Source organism: Ammospiza nelsoni, chromosome 1 (assembly GCF_027579445.1).
Source record: "Ammospiza nelsoni isolate bAmmNel1 chromosome 1, bAmmNel1.pri, whole genome shotgun sequence".
NCBI lineage: Eukaryota > Metazoa > Chordata > Aves > Passeriformes > Passerellidae > Ammospiza > Ammospiza nelsoni.
In genome coordinates this window covers 103,037,713-103,057,788 of record NC_080633.1, presented here as the reverse complement: position 1 = coordinate 103,057,788, position 20,076 = coordinate 103,037,713, and the positions used below count along the sequence as shown (strand labels likewise).

General features: G+C 37.2%; 1 protein-coding gene across 6 annotated transcripts in view; it reads left to right on the top strand.

The window, feature by feature from the left end:
* PTPRM (protein tyrosine phosphatase receptor type M) overlaps nucleotides 1–20,076 on the top strand; it is a 442,321-nt gene that overhangs the window by 262,711 nt on the left and 159,534 nt on the right. For 4 of the 6 annotated variants that reach the window (XM_059467174.1, XM_059467196.1, XM_059467194.1 and 1 more), the window contains exons 12-13: nucleotides 1,243–1,516; nucleotides 2,644–2,680. In XM_059467174.1, coding sequence (XP_059323157.1) covers nucleotides 1,243–1,516; nucleotides 2,644–2,680 — 311 coding nt within the window. Of the gene's footprint in view, nucleotides 1–1,242; nucleotides 1,517–2,643; nucleotides 2,681–7,847; nucleotides 7,923–20,076 lie in introns of all 6 variants that reach the window. The other 2 variants (XM_059467165.1, XM_059467156.1) reach the window with 1 other exon arrangement.

The following is a 20,076-nucleotide window of genomic DNA, read 5'->3' as shown; positions in this document are numbered from 1 at the left end:
TGACCAAGCCAATAAACCCTGTTGGGTCCAGACTGAGATAGTCCTGCAGAAGCTCAGATCGTGTGTCCCTGTACTTTGGGCAGAATCTTCTGTAAACATAATTCTCTACCTACAGATGACAGGAGCAGTAACACGTCAGAAGACTCTGTGGATATTTCATCTTTAAGAAGCTTCCTATGCAGAGATGGCTGTTTTTTATGAACTGTCAACTTGAAAGATCATAAAGTGTTACTGGATGTAGATGATGCACAAAAATGTGGACACATTGCCACTTTGACATCAATTATCTAGTCTGACTTGTTTACTGGGATTCAAGATTCCAGGAGACAAATACTGATTAAGAATCACTGGTCCCCAGTGAAGTAATAAACTTGTAAGCCAGTCCTCTTTAGAGCCATGGACTTCCCACATCACGAATTTAAAAGCACTGACTCAGTCTTTTACAGCAACTGCAAGGGTATAATGATTACACTGTTTGCATATACAGCAGAAATTGCAATTTCTTTGTTCCCGTTTGAATGTCTATAGCACCTTTACAGTGGAGAGGGATGGACTGTTCTCTGTAGGTCCCAGTACAGCAGAGACTGAAAGTGCAAACTGACTTGCTTTGCAGAATGCAGAGACTCAAAAATACGGTTATCTATGAGATGTGTGAAAGTGCTTTGCTGAGTGATAATAGTGTTATCAAAAAGTGTGTTATACTTGCTCAGCAGTAGTCAATATGCCACTGAAATTTTGCTTTGTGTTTTTATAAATACTTATAATGTCAACAGTTAAGCAAATACTGGTTCCTGTCTCTCTGTAATTTATGTCTTCATTTTTATCTTAGTACTAATTTAATTTCACTTACGTAAGATAACAGGTTAGAGAAGGGACTCTATAGCTTTATGCTTGCTTTGGTGAACAAAATAATACTTAATTTCACATTTTAGCACTGATAAAACACAAATTTTCTGTACCCGAGTTTGAACAGTAAAATGTGCATTCACTTGTGTGAAAAGCTGTGATGTGTATGGCTATTTTTGTCTTTCCAGAACAAAATTAACTTGAAAGCATGAATCTATTCCACAAACTTATACACCTGAATATTAAAATGTCATTTTTTTTTCCTGTGTTCTTTTCCTTTAACAGTTGTTTTTTTCCAGTAAATACTGGTACACTGTTATAGTTTTAGGATGGTTTGACTGCCCAAGTTTTAAAATAACTACTGTTTCTTTTCTTCTTTCTTTTCTACTCTCTTAGTGTCTATCAAATTGTTGTTGAGGAGGAGCGCCCACGGAGGACCAAAAAGACAACTGAAATCCTGAAGTGCTACCCAGTGCCCATTCATTTCCAGAATGCCTCACTCTTGAATTCCCAGTACTACTTTGCTGCAGAGATTCCAGCCAATGGTTTACTAGTTGCTCAGCCTTTTACTATTGGTGATAACAAAACCTACAGTGGTTTCTGGAATACTCCTCTTCTTCCTCATAAGAGCTACAGCATCTATTTCCAAGCTGCTAGCAGAGCCAACGGGGTAGGTCTTGCAACAGGCGTGATTTTATACAGTGTTTGTGTGTAAATAAATGATTGGCATCAACTAGCAGGATGCCCAATTTAGTTGCTAATGAGAAAATGAAGTAACCGTGAAATTTAACACACTGAGTTTAAAAAATAGCAGTTTTCCTAACACAATATTGCTTAATGATTAAAGGTTACAGGAAAGAGGAGGAGAAAACCACACATTTTGTCAGTAGTGAGCAGGCAAAGTAGTATGTTACCATTCTGTCTTATTAGCTAAAAGCTGTCCAGTGACTGTGTTTGACTGGCTTTTTTTTTCTTCCTTTTTGTTTTTTTCCTTGCTTTGAACAAGAAAATGTTGTGATTTCTTTCATCACATTTAAGCCAAACACAATTGTGGATTTTAGCACATCTTTCTTGGTGTGTCCAGTCCTGTTACCTTAGTTTGAAACATCTTGATCTCCTTTTTTCTCATTTGGTTGTCCTGATTGAATTAGAAATCACTTTTTTTTTTTTTGTCCCTTTCTGCAAAGTAAAAGGAAAACAAAATAGATGGAACTAAAATGAAAAGTGTGTAAAAGGATCCTCACAGATCATGTTTCATCAGACTAATTCTTCCTGGAATTGTTTTTCATTTCCTGGACAGACCTACCCAGAGCCCTTCAATTCTTGATAAGCTTTGGCTGCTTGTGCTGACAGCCTGGAAATGTTTTCTGCCAGAAACCATAATGCTCCCTCATTCACAGTGCACCAACAGTGCACAAATGTGAATCACCATTGATTATTTTTTCTTCCTAAAGTTGTCTAACATGATACCTCAAACTATACTTTCTGTAAGAAAAAAATATCTCCCAAGGTCATTATGTTGCCAGTTAAAAAGCTGAACACTTGCCTGTGCTCCTGTGAATATCTTTCACATTTTCTTCTTTCAGAGGAATTTTAAGTGAAATGTTTACATACCATACCCAAGTAGTGCTTGTCCATATTAAGAAAGCACTGTGGAGTTAGCTAATAAGCAGTTAAATATGGAATGAGGCACATTCTGCTTTTACATTTTATCAGTACTTTTAAGAACAGGATAATGGATGACTTTCTCTGTCTAGAAACACAAGATGTGACCTTTTTCCTCTTTGTTTGACACAGGAAACTAAAATCGACTGCGTCAGGGTAGCCACAAAAGGTATGTTTGGATTATGTCATGTATTCTGTACTTCAGATTGTCGACCTTCCCCTCACATGGTGTTTGGAAACTTCCAGAAGTGTTTATAGTGCTAAAACAGATCACTAAACATATTATAGAATTTTCATAGAATCATTTGCATCCTTAGCTGAGATTTAGGAAATTTGCTTGTTTGTTTGTTTGTAACCATAAATTTATTAATTACTTCTGGTTGTCTGCTTGAACACAGGGCTTTTAAAATATATTCTCTGGGTTTTTATATGATCTCACTAACATACATATATCTGTATTTGTATAGTAGAATTGTAAAATTGCCAGTTGCAGAGTACATATTGGCTGCTTATACATGGGTAGTGAAAAATTGCCCCTTACTTGTAAGCAATTACCTTAACTTAATTGCTATATAAAAGAGAAGTGGAGATACCATGTTCTTCATTTTAATGAGACAGATCAGCTATATTTACTCATCTGTCAGCAGATGATACTACCATTTATGAGACAAATATGCATAATTGAGACAGTACTGCCTATAGGTTTTGTCTCCAAACAGGGAAACATAAAGACGTTGCTGATCTATTTATCGTTGGGGGCTAGATCTATCTGTGATTTTCTTTGTAGTCTCACCTTTTTAGTACCTTTAGCTGGTGGCAACTTAAAAGCCTGAAAAAGAAGTGATGGAATAGTACAATTGACTTGGAGATGGTAGTAGAGGAACAGGAAAGAACATGCAGCACCGAGGAGGAGCAGGTAATACCACCTGGCAGTTTGGGCACCTGGCAAGAGCATGAAACAAGAACTGCTTCATCCCTATACCAGTGCGCCTTGCAGGAGATCATGCTTGTTTCTAGTGATTCTCCCTAATGGAAGAGATTCCACCATGATTTCCTTTATATGGAGACTTCACAATTTCATCAGCACCTCTAAGTCTAAATGGGATGAGAATGTCATTACTTAAAAGTGACAGAAATGTTAGCATAAAGTTACCCCTGTTGAAAGTTTGTATATTCCCTAATTTGAAAAATACATTTTCATGCCTATTTTGAACTGATTCCCAGCTTCTTCTCTTTTCCAAACCAAAGGAAGTAGTTTTAATTTCAGTATACTGACTGCTTACTAAACCACAGAAATCTTTTAAATATCTGAACTCAACCCAAATATAATACAGATGAGAGTTTAATTCCAGATGCAAGTGAAAGCCGGTATTGTTTTCAAGTAGCTTCAGAGATATCAGGGGTGAACTAGGGTACATCAAAAATCATAATAGATGATTAGAGGAATGGATTTTAAATTTTTTGAAGATTTTTATTCCTGATAGCTAATGGATGTTCAACTATTTAAATTACTTGGCTGACTGAAAATTTTTACTCTCTCATTTGAGAAGCAAGGGTAACTTTGTGGATTGGAATAGCTCCCATAGCAACAAGCTACTTTGAGCTAACCCATTTGGCAATGGAGATGTGAGAAATGCAGCTTTTATTTTAATAAAATCTCCCTACATTCCTGTTTTGAAAGCATATTTCAGATTTTTTCATAATAAAATAACGTTAGAGATTGTTGTGAGGACCTTTTTTTTTTAAAACCAGAGGTAGCCTTGATGGTATTTTTAGTCCCTGGTGCAAAATTTTCTTGGGGGGCTACAGTAAAGCACTGATTTCTATGATTTAAAACTGAATTCTTGAATTATATTTTTAATCTGTATTAATTTAAAAAGATTAAATGGAGACCATGACATATTTTTATATAGTATTAAAAGTAGCTGTCTGCACAGATGTTTTCCCTTTGGATCTAACTGAGATACTTAAGGGAAAAGCAGAATTTTGTGCCCTCTCTGGACCTCCCACATTTGCATTAGAAGAAAACGGCAAAAATTCCCTATGTGTGTAGGTCAGAAATCACTATACCTGCATTGGACAAGACATAAAATTGTCCTCTCCCAATCTCCTTTCCTTCTGTTTAATCACAAACAGCTCAGTACATTCACATTGCTTGTGCCCCAGTAAGCAAGGTCTGCTCTGACCACTCTGCCAGATTTCTTAGACTTCCACCATTTTCCACTGAGCTTTGAGACTACAGTGTAACTACTAGACAGTGAGCTACTTAAGCTCTCGGTGCTTGTTATGTCCATCTATTTATGTGCTGGAGTGCTCCTGACAAATAAGATTGGGAATGCTTTCCAGTACCACGTCCAGTTTTCACATACTAGTAATATTCCTGAAATATTTGTCATCTGGGCTTCTCTTATCTTCAGAAACTCAAGTTCAGTGTTTTTAGAGCTAGAGGAAGTGCTTCAGGACATTCATGTATAAAACTGGTAAAATCTTCTTTTGAATTATGGTTTGATCCTGAAAACACCTATGGCCTTGTGTAGGCCATTGGAATCAGTAGACACACACTGTGGATTTTACTATGTCTGTGAGAAGCTGTATGGTTTCACAGAATCACAGAATATTCTGAATTGCAAGGGATCATTGAATCCAGCTCATTAAGTGGGTGGCCTATATGGCAATTGAAGCCACAGCCTTGGTGTTCCTAGCACCATGCTCTGACCAGCTAGGCCCTAATCAAGTCAATCATGTACATGCTTTTGCACACAGAGAATAATCTCATTGACTACTTCACAACTGTTCCATCTTAAAGTAGAGATGTAAGTAGTTTACTGCATAAAGGCCTGTGCCATTCCTAGGATCAAGAGCCCTTCCTAGGATCAAGGTCACTCAAGGCAACTTTCAAGTTGCTCCGCTGAGCCAGCTGAGATTGGCCAAGCCACTTCATTGTGGTTAGCCTGTTTGAAGTCTGCCCTCAGGACCAGTATGACCAGAATGACCAGCATTCAGAACATGTCAGGAGCAGAGCTATGTCACCTGCTAGTTACATTCCCTTTAATTATCTCACCTCCAGATAGTAAAGTTGTTGGTGCCCTTAAGACCTTCTTAAGGTCAGTGAGAGTTGGTTTTATCCATGTCCTGCAGTGTTTATTCCATGGGTTACCATACACTTTTAATTTTTTTATAAAAATAAAAATACGTAATTGTAATATAAACATAATGTTGATGTCCCAGATCCAGCAGAACAGTTCTGTACCTTGAGTACCCTCTTCCCTCCCGTTGATGTCAGCAGGAATGATGCATGTGCTCTGCTGCCAAGCATGTGCTCAAGGCATTAAACCTTGTTGCTGTATCAGAGACCAAGTGCAGCAGATAGCTTATTATCATATTGACAGGTTTCCTGTTAGAGGAGTACAGCCTATCTCCAGAAAAGTGCAGCCTAATTCTGCTGGGTCAAATGCATGTCTGGGGTCAGTAGCTAGATAATATTTTCTCATTCCACCAAGTGTATTTTAGACAAGCTCAGTTTGTACCCTTTTAAAAAATTATCTTGTTTTATGACCATTGCATTTTTACAAATGAAACCCTGTTAAATGTGTTCTTTTAGAGATCATATAAAAATCCTGATTGCAGTGATTACAAGTATAAATTAGGATGAGAATGTTTGATTTTGTAGAGCTGAAAGTTCTGCTTCTGATGAAGTCAGAGGAAGCCTTTGCCAGTGACTTTGTTAGTAGAAGGATCTTACAGCCCATTATTGTGATGTGGAGTCTCCTGATCTCAGTTTTCTGTAGAGAAAGGCTTCTAGGACCTCTGTGACTATTTGGTATATATACAAATGGGGAGACTGCAGGGTTTCCACTCCCATTATTTTTGACAAGATAATTAAACAAACAAACAAACAAAAATCCAGAATAGCTTTTTGTACCAGTGGTAATAAAGGTTGTCATATATTGCTTGAAATATGGCTTTCATATTCCTACTCTTTCTTCAAGCTAAATGACTGTAAAATCTCAACAGACTAAGTTGAAAACATTCCAAAACTCCTCCAAGTTTAATACTATCAACTTTGTGGTGGTTTGTGATTTATATTAAGACTATATTTCCTGATATGACTTACAACACTGTCTGGATAGAAACATCTTGATTATCTCCTAGGAATGCAGTTCTCAAGAGGGAGGCACCATTGTTCTAATTTTGCAATATTGGAAGGCTTTCATTAATTATGAGAGAGAAAAGGATATTATAATATTTTAAATCCAATAGCAACAGTACTCTAGAAGCTACTATCAACACTGCGTTTCAGTGTTGCAGAGGGATATTTCCAAATATTATGCAGCAGCAGTTTTGAGTTTAATTGTCTGCAGATGGTAGATGATCTATTTTCCTCTCTCGCTGCCACATTTCTAATAGCACCCAGGCTGTTCTATGTAAATGAGTGATCTTTCATATAATTTTGTCCTTAATTTTCCAATATTTTTTCTTTGCATCATTCTCCAGCTGCATCGTGTTGGATCTGACCTTTTAATTTTTTTAATATTCCTTAATATATATGTATCACAGCATGCTTAACCATTTAGAGGCAATCATAGAATGCTGGAAAACAAAGAAATAACAAATTTTGTTAATCTGAGCCACACTAGCAGTTGTCTGCAGCAGGGAGTGCTTGTTAAAACACTGTCAGACAAATCTGGATATTTCAGGGTGCAAACAAGTCAGGGTTTTCAGCTTTTTTTTGTGAACTTGAAACTCGGATCTGGGGCAGTTACACACATACTTAATAAAAGGTGTGCCACCTCTCAGTGGTCATTCTCTGTATGCTGAACATTAAGTATATGGGTAGTGGATGCATTTTTAGAACAGTAAGCCAAGTGGGTACAAGAAAAGTTAATCTTAACTAGCTAAAAAATGCTTCACATAAAAATTGTCTTTAAAAAACTGTAGGAAAAATGTAGTATTATGAAACAGGAAAATCAAAATGAAACTAGCTCAAATTACTTGGAGAAGTTGATGTTAGAATACTCTGAATAATCAGCTTGTTTTCACTTAGAAAGTTTAGTGCTGTGACTGGCAGGGCCAAAGAGTCTCCAGTTTCCTCAAATGCAGTAAATAATGTGCTTTGAGTCCTTTTCCTGAATGAAATTCACACGCCACAGCTTATTAATTTGCAGAATAACCACACTAACAACTAAAGATGAAAAGGAACTTGTGGGAGTTTTTTGGTTTTCATTTGTGAAGTTCAGACAATAAACGACTGACCAAGATTCTTCTTGCTGGCCTAGCTTCAGTCTGGCTTTTTTTTCCCTCATGCATGCTGACCTGGACCTGTTCCTTTGCCTTAGCTGCGATAATCGTGACTCAGCTTACAACACCATACATTCGCATCGCCCCTGCTGCAGGCGACGACCAGCTAACAGGTCAGATGTTCAAGTACAGACCAGTCACCATGCCCATTCTGTCTCTTCGTCTTTGGCTCCTTTTCCCTGACAGTTTCTTCCTTCTCTGCTCATGAACAGTTTCCTGTGTTAAAAGTTCCTTTTTGTTTATTTTTTTTTCCTCAGCTCCATTAAACTCAGTGGTGTGCTTGGCACCAAAACTCACACACATGTCCCTGTATTTACAACTCCACTGCATGTGCCCATTGTGTGTGTGATCTGTGGAGTGTTCCTTCAAGCCTCTTGTTGTAAAGAGATCTCGTCTCCATCCATAAATTAAATGAAAGTTTGCATATAGATATATATCTGTGTACCTGTTTATTTTTTTTCTCTGTTATTAAATCAAGACACTAGAATTTCTAAATAATTGAGGCTCAAAAGTTGCATGTGCAAGTTAGGACAAAGATCTAGTATTAGTGGACTCAGGGTTTTTTCCTGTGTAATGGTAGGAAGATCATGTCTTCTGGCAAAATTTCAATATGAAAGAAATTAAAATAAAGAAATAAAAAAGATTCCTTTTTATTATGTCATACATGAGTTCTAGGATTAAAATAAAACAACCTAGCTTGTGACATATGAGAATGAACAAGACTTAAGGATTTAAAATCTAATTGTCAAGGTAAACTCAGTATTCAAGTGGAACCATTATTAGGGTGTATATGGCTTGAAGGATGGCTCAGAATATGCTAGAAAACTTCATGAACCCGGGGAAATGATTGATTTTGTTTAGAAAAGAAACCTGTGCCTAAAACCTTCCAGGGATTTGCAAACATTTTTATTTTCAAAGACAATCAAAGAGCATTAAAAACTCTAGAACCAGAAGTGATGAAATATCTCATGGAAGAAGTAAACCTAGTCCATCAGCTTTTAGTGTATGATAAATCTTTGCCTTTTTGAAGAATACTGGCATAGTTCCTTGAGAAAGCACATTGTTACCTAAGAGATGAGTTCAGATGTCTGGTATCTGGATACTGCTACAGTAAATAAGAGGCACTTAAATGATTCAGCTTAAGATAAGAGGATTAGTGACATGTCTGCTCTAGCTTTTAATTCTGGGGTATGTGTTATAATAATAAAGCTGAATGATCCATAATGCCCAAGTTACCTTGTCAATCAAGATGAAATTGCTGCATGGTATACTTTTATTTTCTAATAATGTATGAACTAACCAGAATAACATACTTACAGTGCCATTAAGTAGCTTGTTCTTGTTACTGCTGCTTGGCAGAAGCTGTGTCTGCATACATATTTATACCTCAGTTAATTTTTACTTGACAATTCAAATAAATCATTGAAGAGACAGGATCTCTTCCATATCCTTGAACTTCAAGCTTTGATTTCTTTATCACAGGATTCAAATAAGCTTCTATATTTTTCTATGTGGAGATTGAAATATTTTCTCCTGTTTTCGGTTTTTTATTTGTTTCAATGCAAAACTGGGTAGCTACTGGTAACACTGGAGACATGCCTGTTTCACAAGAGGATGGCCATAGCACTTAATAGTGAGAGAAAAGAGATATGGCTAGCTGGCTATAAAGAGATATGGATAGCTGGCTGACATAGGATTTATTTCATTGCTTTGTCACTGGTGGCATTGGCAGTCTGTGGTTGTCTGTCAGATCTGTGAAATTTGTTTCCTTTTTCTTGAAAAGAAAATAAAAATGTTCTACCAGAATCTCATTTTGTAGTGAAAAGGAGCATATCAGATTATACCTGCCAACAGCATTTCTAGCTATTTGTGAAATGTATTGGAAAGCCTTTGAAATACCCTCATCTTCCCAACCCCACCTCATGTTTGAAAGACTGTGCTCAAAAGGAAAGAAACATCTTCCTCCTCATTTGCCACAGCTGCAGTAGCAAGCAAAGAAACCTCACCCAGCCCACATGGTTGTCCCATGACAGCAGCAAGAATTCCTGTTTTTCTAGGGAAACATCCTGTCTAGCAGTCCTTAGGACAGGCTTTTCAATCCAGGGCAGTACAGCAGTAGTGGGATCTGCAGTACCCATGAGAAGCACAAAGGGTTTCTTAAAGGAGGTTTACAGAAACTGGACCACACATGATGGACCTGAGAGTCATACGCATTGTCCCCACATTTTTGTCCTATAAATTTGAGGACTGTGGAAATGGTTTCCATGTAAAAGGATTTGTTTATATGAAAGTACAGGTCTGTTTCTAACTGTAGTTACCACAAGCCCTACAGCTGTAACTGTTAAATGTCACTTAGCATTTTCTGTTCAGTGCTTTTTTCTCACTTCTTTGCTCAGAACCAAAGTAATTATATTTGAGATCAAGAAATTACTTTCGTCTTTTAGCATTTGAGGAGATACATAAGCGGCAGTGGGAAGGTCAAGGATGGCATTTTCGGGTTTCTTTACATTGGAAGCTGATGCTTCTTGCATAATGAAAATTTAAAATCTTGGCTGCACTCCTGAATATCGTTACCAAATTTGAAAGGTCTTCCTCTTCGCAAATATCATGATAATACAGCTCAGCTTTCAAGCCAATTCTGCTTGCACTCATTTCCTCCATCCTCGTCATCATTGTCTTGCCTCTTACTGGTGCAGTTGATAAACAATGCATTATTAATTTCTCTTTGTCCTTCCTTTCTCCTTTTTCATATAAAAATAACAGGTCTACCATTTAAAGGATTACAGGCTAGTTGCCCTAAATATCTTGACAGCCACTCCAGGTTGCCTTTGAAGCAAAGAGAACTTTTCCTTGCACTTAACTAATAAAGTGTAGTTGTCCTTGAGTTATGGAATAAGATAACACAGTGTAAAAGCAACTGTGTGATTTTGGCTCTTAGAAGCCAAAACAGGGAAATCAGTGTTCACTCAATACATAATTTTCAGTGATCCAATAATGTAGTAGCTAAGGAATTCAAATTGGGGGGATAGCATTTAGCTTTCTGTGTTACCTTACAAAAAGTAACTAACTTGAAATCTACTCAATTGAACCTGTCCTTCAACGGACAGAGCATATCTAATATCTTACTCCTGTGTGTGAGGAAAAAAAATGATGTATACATGAAGCACAGTAGTACTCATGATACTGTCTCCATATTTTCATAACAAATACGGTTTAACATTCAATTGAAATCATGTAGAATGCTATCAGAAAACTTACAATATAAAAATGTGATTGTATGGTCTTAACTTCAGAGCTGCATAAAAAATCCATCTTTTTGAGAAATACTGAAATAATTTGAAGTTTCAGTATTTTGTAAGAGACACTTCATCTAATAGGTTTAAATTGGCCATATTTGGTATTCACTTGGCTCTCATATATTTTGTTCTCTGCATTCTGATAAAATAGCATGCTTGGAATCATGATTAGGGTGTTCATTCTGTCAGGCATTTAATTGTTGAAATATGTCTGAGCTACTTGTATTTGAATTAAAGTATTTCCATTTGTGATTTAGTGGAGCAGCCACTACTTTGCTGGATATTATTAAGACTGATTTCCATAGAACGCCCTTTTTACGACCCATTGTAATTACACATCCAGCTGCAAGAGAGAGCTCTGTATTGTACATTCTTCATACATTAAATTCTTGGTGCAAATCAAATGCAGCAAGATCTGTCAGAAGTTTTGTAAGGTAACTGATACTTAATGATTGGGAAGAATTTTTTTTTGTAAAAGATGGGGCAAAAGCTTAAAACATAAATTAGTTTTATCCTGCACACCTTAAGGTCTAGATGATCTCCATATTTTATAAACAAGTTAAAAGCAGTCATAAAATAATCCTAGTAAGTTTCTTCTCCCTTATGAAGTTAGCACTATAATAAAATATACCCATTTCTTAGGATGTGCATTCAGTACATAACAAGATTTATTGCAGTGTTCTGGGTTACATTCTATTCTCAGCGATTCCACTGTAAAAGTGAAAAAAATAAACTGAAATCTTTGATTGATTAAATCACAACTTCATGGAATATTTTATGTTGAGAGATTTACTCCAGTTTTGTACTGCATTTCTGAAAATACGGTTTGTTTATTAACACAACAACCAACAGCATAAATTTGAGAGTGTTTTGCTATTTACCTCAATTTTTGCTTTACAGTGCATCTGAGGTATAGCAACATGTACTGGACAGACTTTCACATTCATTTTTTCTCCATCCTGGACCATGTAACATTGATTTGGATGTACTCTGACAGCTAAAACTTGAAGTGCTATTTTGGGCAATGTAGAACCCACTATTTCCTAGTTGAGACTATTTCCTAGTTGAGTCTCTACTAACAAACCTATGTGCAGACATGTCTGTCTGCAGGTTCAATACACTATTTTAGAAGTTTATTCTTGTCTTGGTACTTCTGGGCAACATTTGCATTAGTTGGAGTTGTGGATAGTTATCCAGGGGAGAATAAGCACCTGTGTGCTGTAAAGTCAAAGCCATATTGCAGTGCTGTTGCAAGATAAGTGACAAGGAAAGCAGAATGAGAATGGATCTGACTTTCCAAAGTGAAACTCTAAGCCTGTTTTTATGTGATGGCCCCAATGATTGTTGTACCAGTTGTTCAAGGATTCTGGTCCTTTTCTCAGCTGGGCAGAATGCAAAACAAGGAAATGTTCCCACTTCCTGCAGCACTGGCTGAATGCATTTCAATGGGCTGAAGTGTCATTTGTGATTTATTGCCCATTTTTGTTCTTTTATGTGTTATATTTGTCATTTTTGCAGTGACAGTTTCATCTATAAAACAGCATAGTTACAAGAAAATGTTAAGAGGATACAGGAGTGCCATAGGAGTTGCTGTTTCCTTTTCTTCCTTTTATTTCCCCTAGTATGTTACAGAGTCAAATGTCAGGTTTTCTGTAAGACAGCGTAGCCAAAGCATCTGTGCTTTTAAGCATAAGTACATTTCCCACAGAGCAACTGAAGAAGAGCTGAAGTTAAACAATAAGACAAAGAAGGCCTAAAAATAATGCTAATAACATTTCCCAAATGGTGAAATAACCCATAATACAAATACAACCCATTGCTATCTACACAATAAAGAGCCCAACTTGATTAGAAGCCAGTTATCAGTGTGATTATATTTGTTATGTTAAATACTTCACTTCTTGTTTTAAAATAACAGTTCCTTTAACGTTCTCTGGAAGTGAGACCTTTGCAACTCCCATGCATAAGTAGAAGAATAGGGAGGATAAAATGTAGAGTCATAGCAGCAGTTTTTCTCTGGCCATATATGCTTCTGGTTGGCCAAGGGGGTATGGGTTCTTCAGCTGTCCTGGTGCTGCATCACCAGAGCCAGTGTGTTACAGACCTGGGACAAGAGCAGCTGGAGAAGATCCCATGAACTAGAAGAAAGTATCAACCTTTCCCTACCTTTAGGAAGGACAAGTAGCCTCATGAGGTGTGTTTACCACTGTAGAAACATGATGTCTTTTATTCAGGACAGTAAAAAAGTTGGTTGTCACAGAAGTAATAATCAGTCATTGCAGTTACAATGCTGTGTTACATCCCCCAAGTACAAAACCAGTCTGGAAGTTTGAGTATTCCAGTTCATACCTGAGAGAAAAATATGATTTCAAGTGTCAGATATATCCTTCATGACAAGAGTCATCCAAATTTAATGTAAGCCACTAAAGATGGGTCTGTTTGGTTCATCCTAGCTTGAAAAATAATCCGTTCTCTTAGTAATGTGTAATCTTCATGTCAGGATATCTGTGCGGCTGTTTAAGGTTGGGCTGGGAGGAGAGGGAACTTTTCTTAATCACATTACAGAGAATGGAAGCATAAAATCCAGTTATGAAAGTAATTGTATGAATGAAATGACCAGGATAAATTCTTAACAAACTGAAGGAATCTCTGTCATCTGTTTAGTACTGGTTCTGGTCAGTATCACACCTACTTTAAAATGTTTCAACATCAGCAATGTACAGAGAACAGAAAACAATGGAAAATAACAGTAGGTAATTTTTAAAGCCTAACTGTCATATAGTGTGTTGCTTCATTTCTGTATTAAAAAAAATATGCCTCTGATTTTTACATTTGAAACAGAGTTTTGTATGTATCACAATGAAAAATTAAGGAGAGACAAGGGAAGACAAGGAAATTCAGAGATATAAGTACTAACTAAAAAAACCCCTGTGAACTTCAGTGTTTCCCATCTGTAGTTTTTGACTGTATTCATAAAATGCTAAGCAGTTTGAATTTTAACTTGAAATAAAATGTGGGAAAAATAATCTGTAGTTCTTGGAGTCTGCAAATCTGGTGTTTGTACCACTGGAGAGTTTGACAAATGTTTAAGGCAATATTATGTGAATTGCCTCTGTTTTAATGTACAGGTGAGCATTCACATGTTACAGTTAAACAGAGTAGTGCAGCAAAGAGGAGAGTAATACTGTCAACTTTAAGCTAAAGTTACAGAACATACTGTCTTGGGCAAAATAATATTTGAGCAATTCATCCAGTCTAGTTTCATTGAAATAGCTCCAATCTGAATAAATATCTAAGCCACATTTGTCTGCTTGCACAGTTCAGCACTGTGCAAGCCATAACTGCAGTTATTGACAAGTTTTTAACACTTTTTTCAGACAATACATTGAAAATGTCCTTTTCTGCAGTAATGGGAGTTTGACTGCAAGAACCAGTGATTTTAAGCTCTGAGAAAGACACTCAGGTGTACCTGTGCATTTTCAAGTTTTCCTTTTTCAAAAATTTTGAATTTTCATTTCCTTCCCTTAATCTGATTTTCTATCACTGCTGAGCACTAAAAGATTTTTGTGTACATAGAAAATTCCTGTGCAAATGAAAGTTCAGTCACAGTTTTCCATAAAAGTGAACAGAAGCTGGGGTCTTGCATGGTTTTTAGCTGTGAAGAGGGGAAATAAATACTCTCAGGTCCTGTTTAAACTTTTGAGTTCGCATTGGAAGCGCAAAATAAAAAATAGAAGAAAAGTAGTAAATTCTAATTGGTCAAAAGCGAACAAAGTATTCTATAAACCTTTTTGAAGTAAAATAGTTGCACTTTTCAGTATGCTGTCATTGAATTAGACTGCTTCTGGTTATGAGTCAATGTGTCAATAATTAAAAGTGAAAAGAGCTGATTATAAAAATGACTGTTCAAGGCATTCTTAATCAAGTAGGACAAGTGGAGATTTTCCTTTAACCCCTAAAACCTCCAGGAAATAAATGAAAACCCAAATGTAAATCAGTGATAGCTATTCAGAGGAGGCCTAGTCTATTCTTGTCCCTGTACTAGAATACTGGTGCATTCAACATTATTTCAGTCTGAATAGGGTTTTTTATTGGCAATATTATAAAAATTTCTGAAATGTGAACAAAAGAACTGCTACACTGTATTGGCACAAAGACAGATGTAGAATTCTGTGGAATTATATTTCCTTTGTTGTGCTGATTCTGCTTTCCAGTTCCTCTAGCTGACCTTCCTGTCTCAAAACAGTGTTGACTCTGAAATGCTTTAAAAGAAGTTTTGAGTCTTTTTCATACTTTTTATAAATTTATCACAGACATATTTTTCTATTTTCTATTTCTTCATGCATCATTACATGTATAATTCCATTTATTTGTTAGTAGAATGAATTATGTTCATTCTATGTTCTTAACTATGTTATGTTTCATTCCAGGAAAATGTGTGGGTAGTGAAAAATGAGAAGTCAATTCCAAGTGTGATTGTTTTTGAAGGATTTCTCAAGAATCCTTCATAAGGATTGCAGTGTGATGGGAGGTTGGTGGTGAAAGTCACCAGGAATATCAGCCTCATATGTGAGCCAGTGGCAGCACAGGTCAAAACATCCATGAGTGTTCAGACCTCCCACAGGGATACCTATTCTGCATTACCCTCTGCCCCTCTCCTAATGGCAAAGTAACCAAGCCTTCACTGAGTTTCCATTTGGAACTGTTCATTTATGTTCCTCTGTTTAAGTCCTTGGCTGACAGTGAGATCAGAAGATGATACCTTACTTTGCTACTTCTTACCCATAGCTTCAGGTTGCTTTGTTCCCATGCGGGATGTGATCCCTTGCATTCAGGGATGGAAAATAAAACAGCTGTATTTGTCCAGGCCAAAAGCATCTAGTTTTGTACATGAGTTTTACCCTGAGTAGGTCAGATCCAGAAACATTACTGTGATCTAATTTCACGTCTTCCCTGCTTGGTAGAAGCCAGTTGAGAACTAGAAAACCACATTTTATCTTCCTTGAAGAGGGCAGAGTCCTCTTCAGTATTCAAATCCACACCTTTCTGTTTCTAGAAAACAGCTGAAATAAATTCTCAGTGATGTTGGATATTGCTTGTCATGTCTCAGTACACTTTGAGGAGTAGATCTGGTGTTGAAAGCATGGGAGTCAACAAGAGGTTTCCTTCAGCAATAGATGAAACTCACAAACATTTGGTGGGCCTGACAGTAAATTGTCCACTTCTGTAGGGATGGCCTGAAAGTGGTGCTGACTTGCTTAGAAAATGTGTTAGGTATGGACAGGATCAATTCAGACTGTCTGCTTTAATTTCCTTAGAGCTAATTTGAGAGAGTTCTTCTTCTACCATGTGTACTGTTGGTTTGAGGTTGTGTGGAGAACCATAAAAGCAAATGTTTCAGCTCTAAAGGCTACCCTTGTTGTACATTATGTACCTTTATGACTTCTTGTTCACAGAAGTCAGGGCTGTGAGATGCAACTGCACTTCCAATGGCTCCAAGTGATGCTCTTGCACAGAGCATCAGCTGGGAACAAGCCCTACATTCAAAACTTGCCATTTCAGCCCTTGTTGGTGCTTCTGTTCTCAGACCTCCTCATCCTTATTCAGTATGATACTTACATGCATACAGCTAATATGATGCAAGTATATTCTCATTACTCCTCAGTCAACCTTGATTAGAAATGTGTGTCTCATCATGTTGGTCATTGTTGTGTTTGTGTAGTCAGAGAGGAGTTGGTAAAGAAGCCCAGTTTTATCTTTCCACAGAAGTCAGGAGGATTTCAACTTTTATTTCAGTGGTGGGAGCTGTTTTCAGATATGCTGCCACGGCTTTTCCATTTGTTGGCATAGAGGTCTGTGATGTGTTCCATTGTGGCTGCTTCTTTGGCCACACATAGTGAATACTTATAAATATGTAACCATCCTTTTTTTCTTCATAAAATGGACTAAAGTGCGTGAAAGTACTCTTTAGGGTCATTTGAAAGCTTAAGGTTCCAAAGACTTTATACTTTTTTTCCTTAGTAAATTATTTATTTCCTAGAAGGAGATACACTATGTCTGTATATTTGAGACTTGTTAATAATTTCTGGTTATGGTACAGCTATTGAGTGTGCTTTAAACATCCCTTAATGATCTCAATGCTGTTAAAGTGTGAGTGCTTATGCTTTTTTCTCAAATGAATGAGGGCTTCCAGCTCCTTGGGTGCCCACAAGAGAGGAAAATTTTTATGAATTTTAATTATTTAAGTTTCTTTTCTTAAAAGAAAAAGGCAAAGAGGAGCTAGTAGAAAGGATGGTGGCTTTGTTTCAAAGGAGAAATGAGCTGATTATCAACACTTGCTTAAGTTTTTTTTTTTTTAAACCACAATCTCCAGAAAAAATCCAGACTAAATTGTCTGGATTAAAATTCTGTTAAAAATAAATTGTGATGAGACCAAAAGTCAAACTGGGAACTTCATTTGTTTTAGGCATATTTTGTAAAGAATGTTGTTATTCCTGACAACCAGAAATGCAGATGTTTAACCAAAACAGTCTTTCTGCTCACATACATCAACATGAATCATCCACCAGTGAGAGATACAGCTCATGTGATAGTCAGTTAAATGAGTTGTATTCATCAGTGAAATAGCTCTTTGCATGTCTTTTCATGCAGTTCTTTGTCACTTATATTTACATTTTCCTAAAGAATATCACGAACAAAATTAATTATTCATAACTGGTGTTACACAGCAGAGCCTTATTTTGATACTCCCTTCTTACCACCGACCTTCTAACAAGTCTGTATTTTCCTGTATTTAAAAAACACCAAATAAAAAACATACCAAATCAACATAGTGGTCCTCAGGAAATACAGAAACCTTTTTCTGGGCAAAGAGGATCTGTACACAGCAATATGTATTGTGATGATGATCATAAATTGCAAAGAAAATACTCTCCTGCTAAAATGTAAGTGCTGTTTGCCCTCCTTCCCAGACTTCAAAACGATAGAGTGGTGAGCACATCATAGGAGAGAAAGTCAGACTATGTTGATTTCAACACTTAAATTACTCCTATGTTTAGCAAAATAGAAGGAAAACATTGTCTCTGCCATGTAGAAAAAGCAATTTATACATGAGGAGCATTTCCAAGAGAAACCAGGAACAGAAAGGAAGAATATTTTAAAAAGAGAAGTAAACAGACCTTACTCTTGCCACATTTCCAAAACTAATACATTCAAGACATGGGCTAGAGAGAAAACTGAAAAAATGCTGATCAAAACCACCTTCTGGCACAAAGTGTACCCTGCCCAACAACACCTCATAACTTCTACCATATGGACAAAACCTGCAGTTTTGAAGGGAGCGAGGAGTGCTGATTGGAAAACTAACAATGAGGATGGCAAGGGAGAACTCACTCTCCTAGCTGGAGTTCTACCAGGAGTAATAAAACAAAGACTTTGTTAGCAGAATACATGCTGGCTAGCAGATGAGGACTGAATGCCAGTCACTCACAGTATGAACAGAAGAGCCAGGGTGGTAATTGATTTCATCTACAGATATGTATGTGTTTTGGGTCTTCTCCAAGGCCGACTCAAACCCTGGCATCTGGGATGAACTTGAAAGTGTGTCAGACAGGCCTGTCCCTCACAGCATCAGTAATGCTGCTGCCACAGATTTATAAATAAGGGTACCAATTTCTGCAGTCATGGGTGAGATGAAGGGAGAAATGGTGTTTCTGGAGGAAACAGGACATCTTGCACTGCTGCCCTGTTGCAGTGTGCTTTGTGATAAAGGGTTGGGTTTCCTGTTGGTCATTTGACATTTATAAGGACCTACCTCTGTGAAGCACCTATTTTCATACCAAGACAGACATATCAGCTTTTTTTCTTACTTTGTCATACTGCCTTTTATCTCAGCCCTTTACTTTCAGACACTCTGCTTTTCCTACCTTTATGTTAATTGACCTTCATGTTGCTTCCTTCCTTGAAACACCCCAACCAACATCATCAATTAAAACATTTGTAATTCCCTCAAATCCTTCCTGAAGATCTGTTTCTGCTGTGGTACTAACTGGAAATGCTGAGTGATACCAGCTAGTTAAAAGAGTGGGAAGGCAGGAAGGGTAGAACTATTTGGGTATTGAAAATGCATCTTTTTAAGGGGTTTTGCCTCCCCCTTCCCCTGTGGTTGCTACACCTGCCTCCTACAGTCTAGTTCAGCTAGGTTGTGTGCTTTTAGTGGCCAAGATTACTTAGCTGTGTGCCTGCCCTGTTCTTAGCACAGTGGGGCTCCCTGCCTGATTTACAGCTTCTAGCTCCTACTATCATACAAATAATAGGAAGTAATGATGATAGTAGCCTCTGTAATTCATGTTGTCTTTGGAGAGTGTGGAGAGAGTCTTTAAAGCCAAGTTTTCAGTCTTCTCACTTTGTGGCAGGGACAGTAGGAGCCTAGTGATAGGTGTTCCAAGGAAGCATCATACCTCTCTGCCTTTCTTCTGCCTTGTACCATTTTGCATGATTTCTGCCACCTCATCACAGTGCAGCTGTCACACAAGGGTATAATGTTTCATTTTCCTGACTCACTCTGTAGAATAACTCAAAAGTAGGTGTTCAGATGTGATAGTTGAATCTCACTGCCTGCATAAAAAAATCACAGGGTAGTTACTAACTGAAGTTGGTTTCAAATTTGGTTGGAAAATTGGATGATCTGAACAAACTGTATTACTACCTTAAGGCCTTGTAAGGTTAGCCATTACATCAGTTACTGGAGCACCTGTGGATGAAATTAAGTTGGAAAGGCTTGCAAGCCTCTTACTTTGAGAGTGCTAAAGCTGCAGAAAGGAAGCACAAAAGGCAGGAACTATGGTCAGCCTTGAGTGGGAGAAATTAAATTAAACTGGTCTAGTTAATTAATAGAAGAGATTATTTTTTGACTCAAATAAAAAACCTGAATTTATTAAAGACTGCTTTAGACAAAACAACCTTTAGCTAG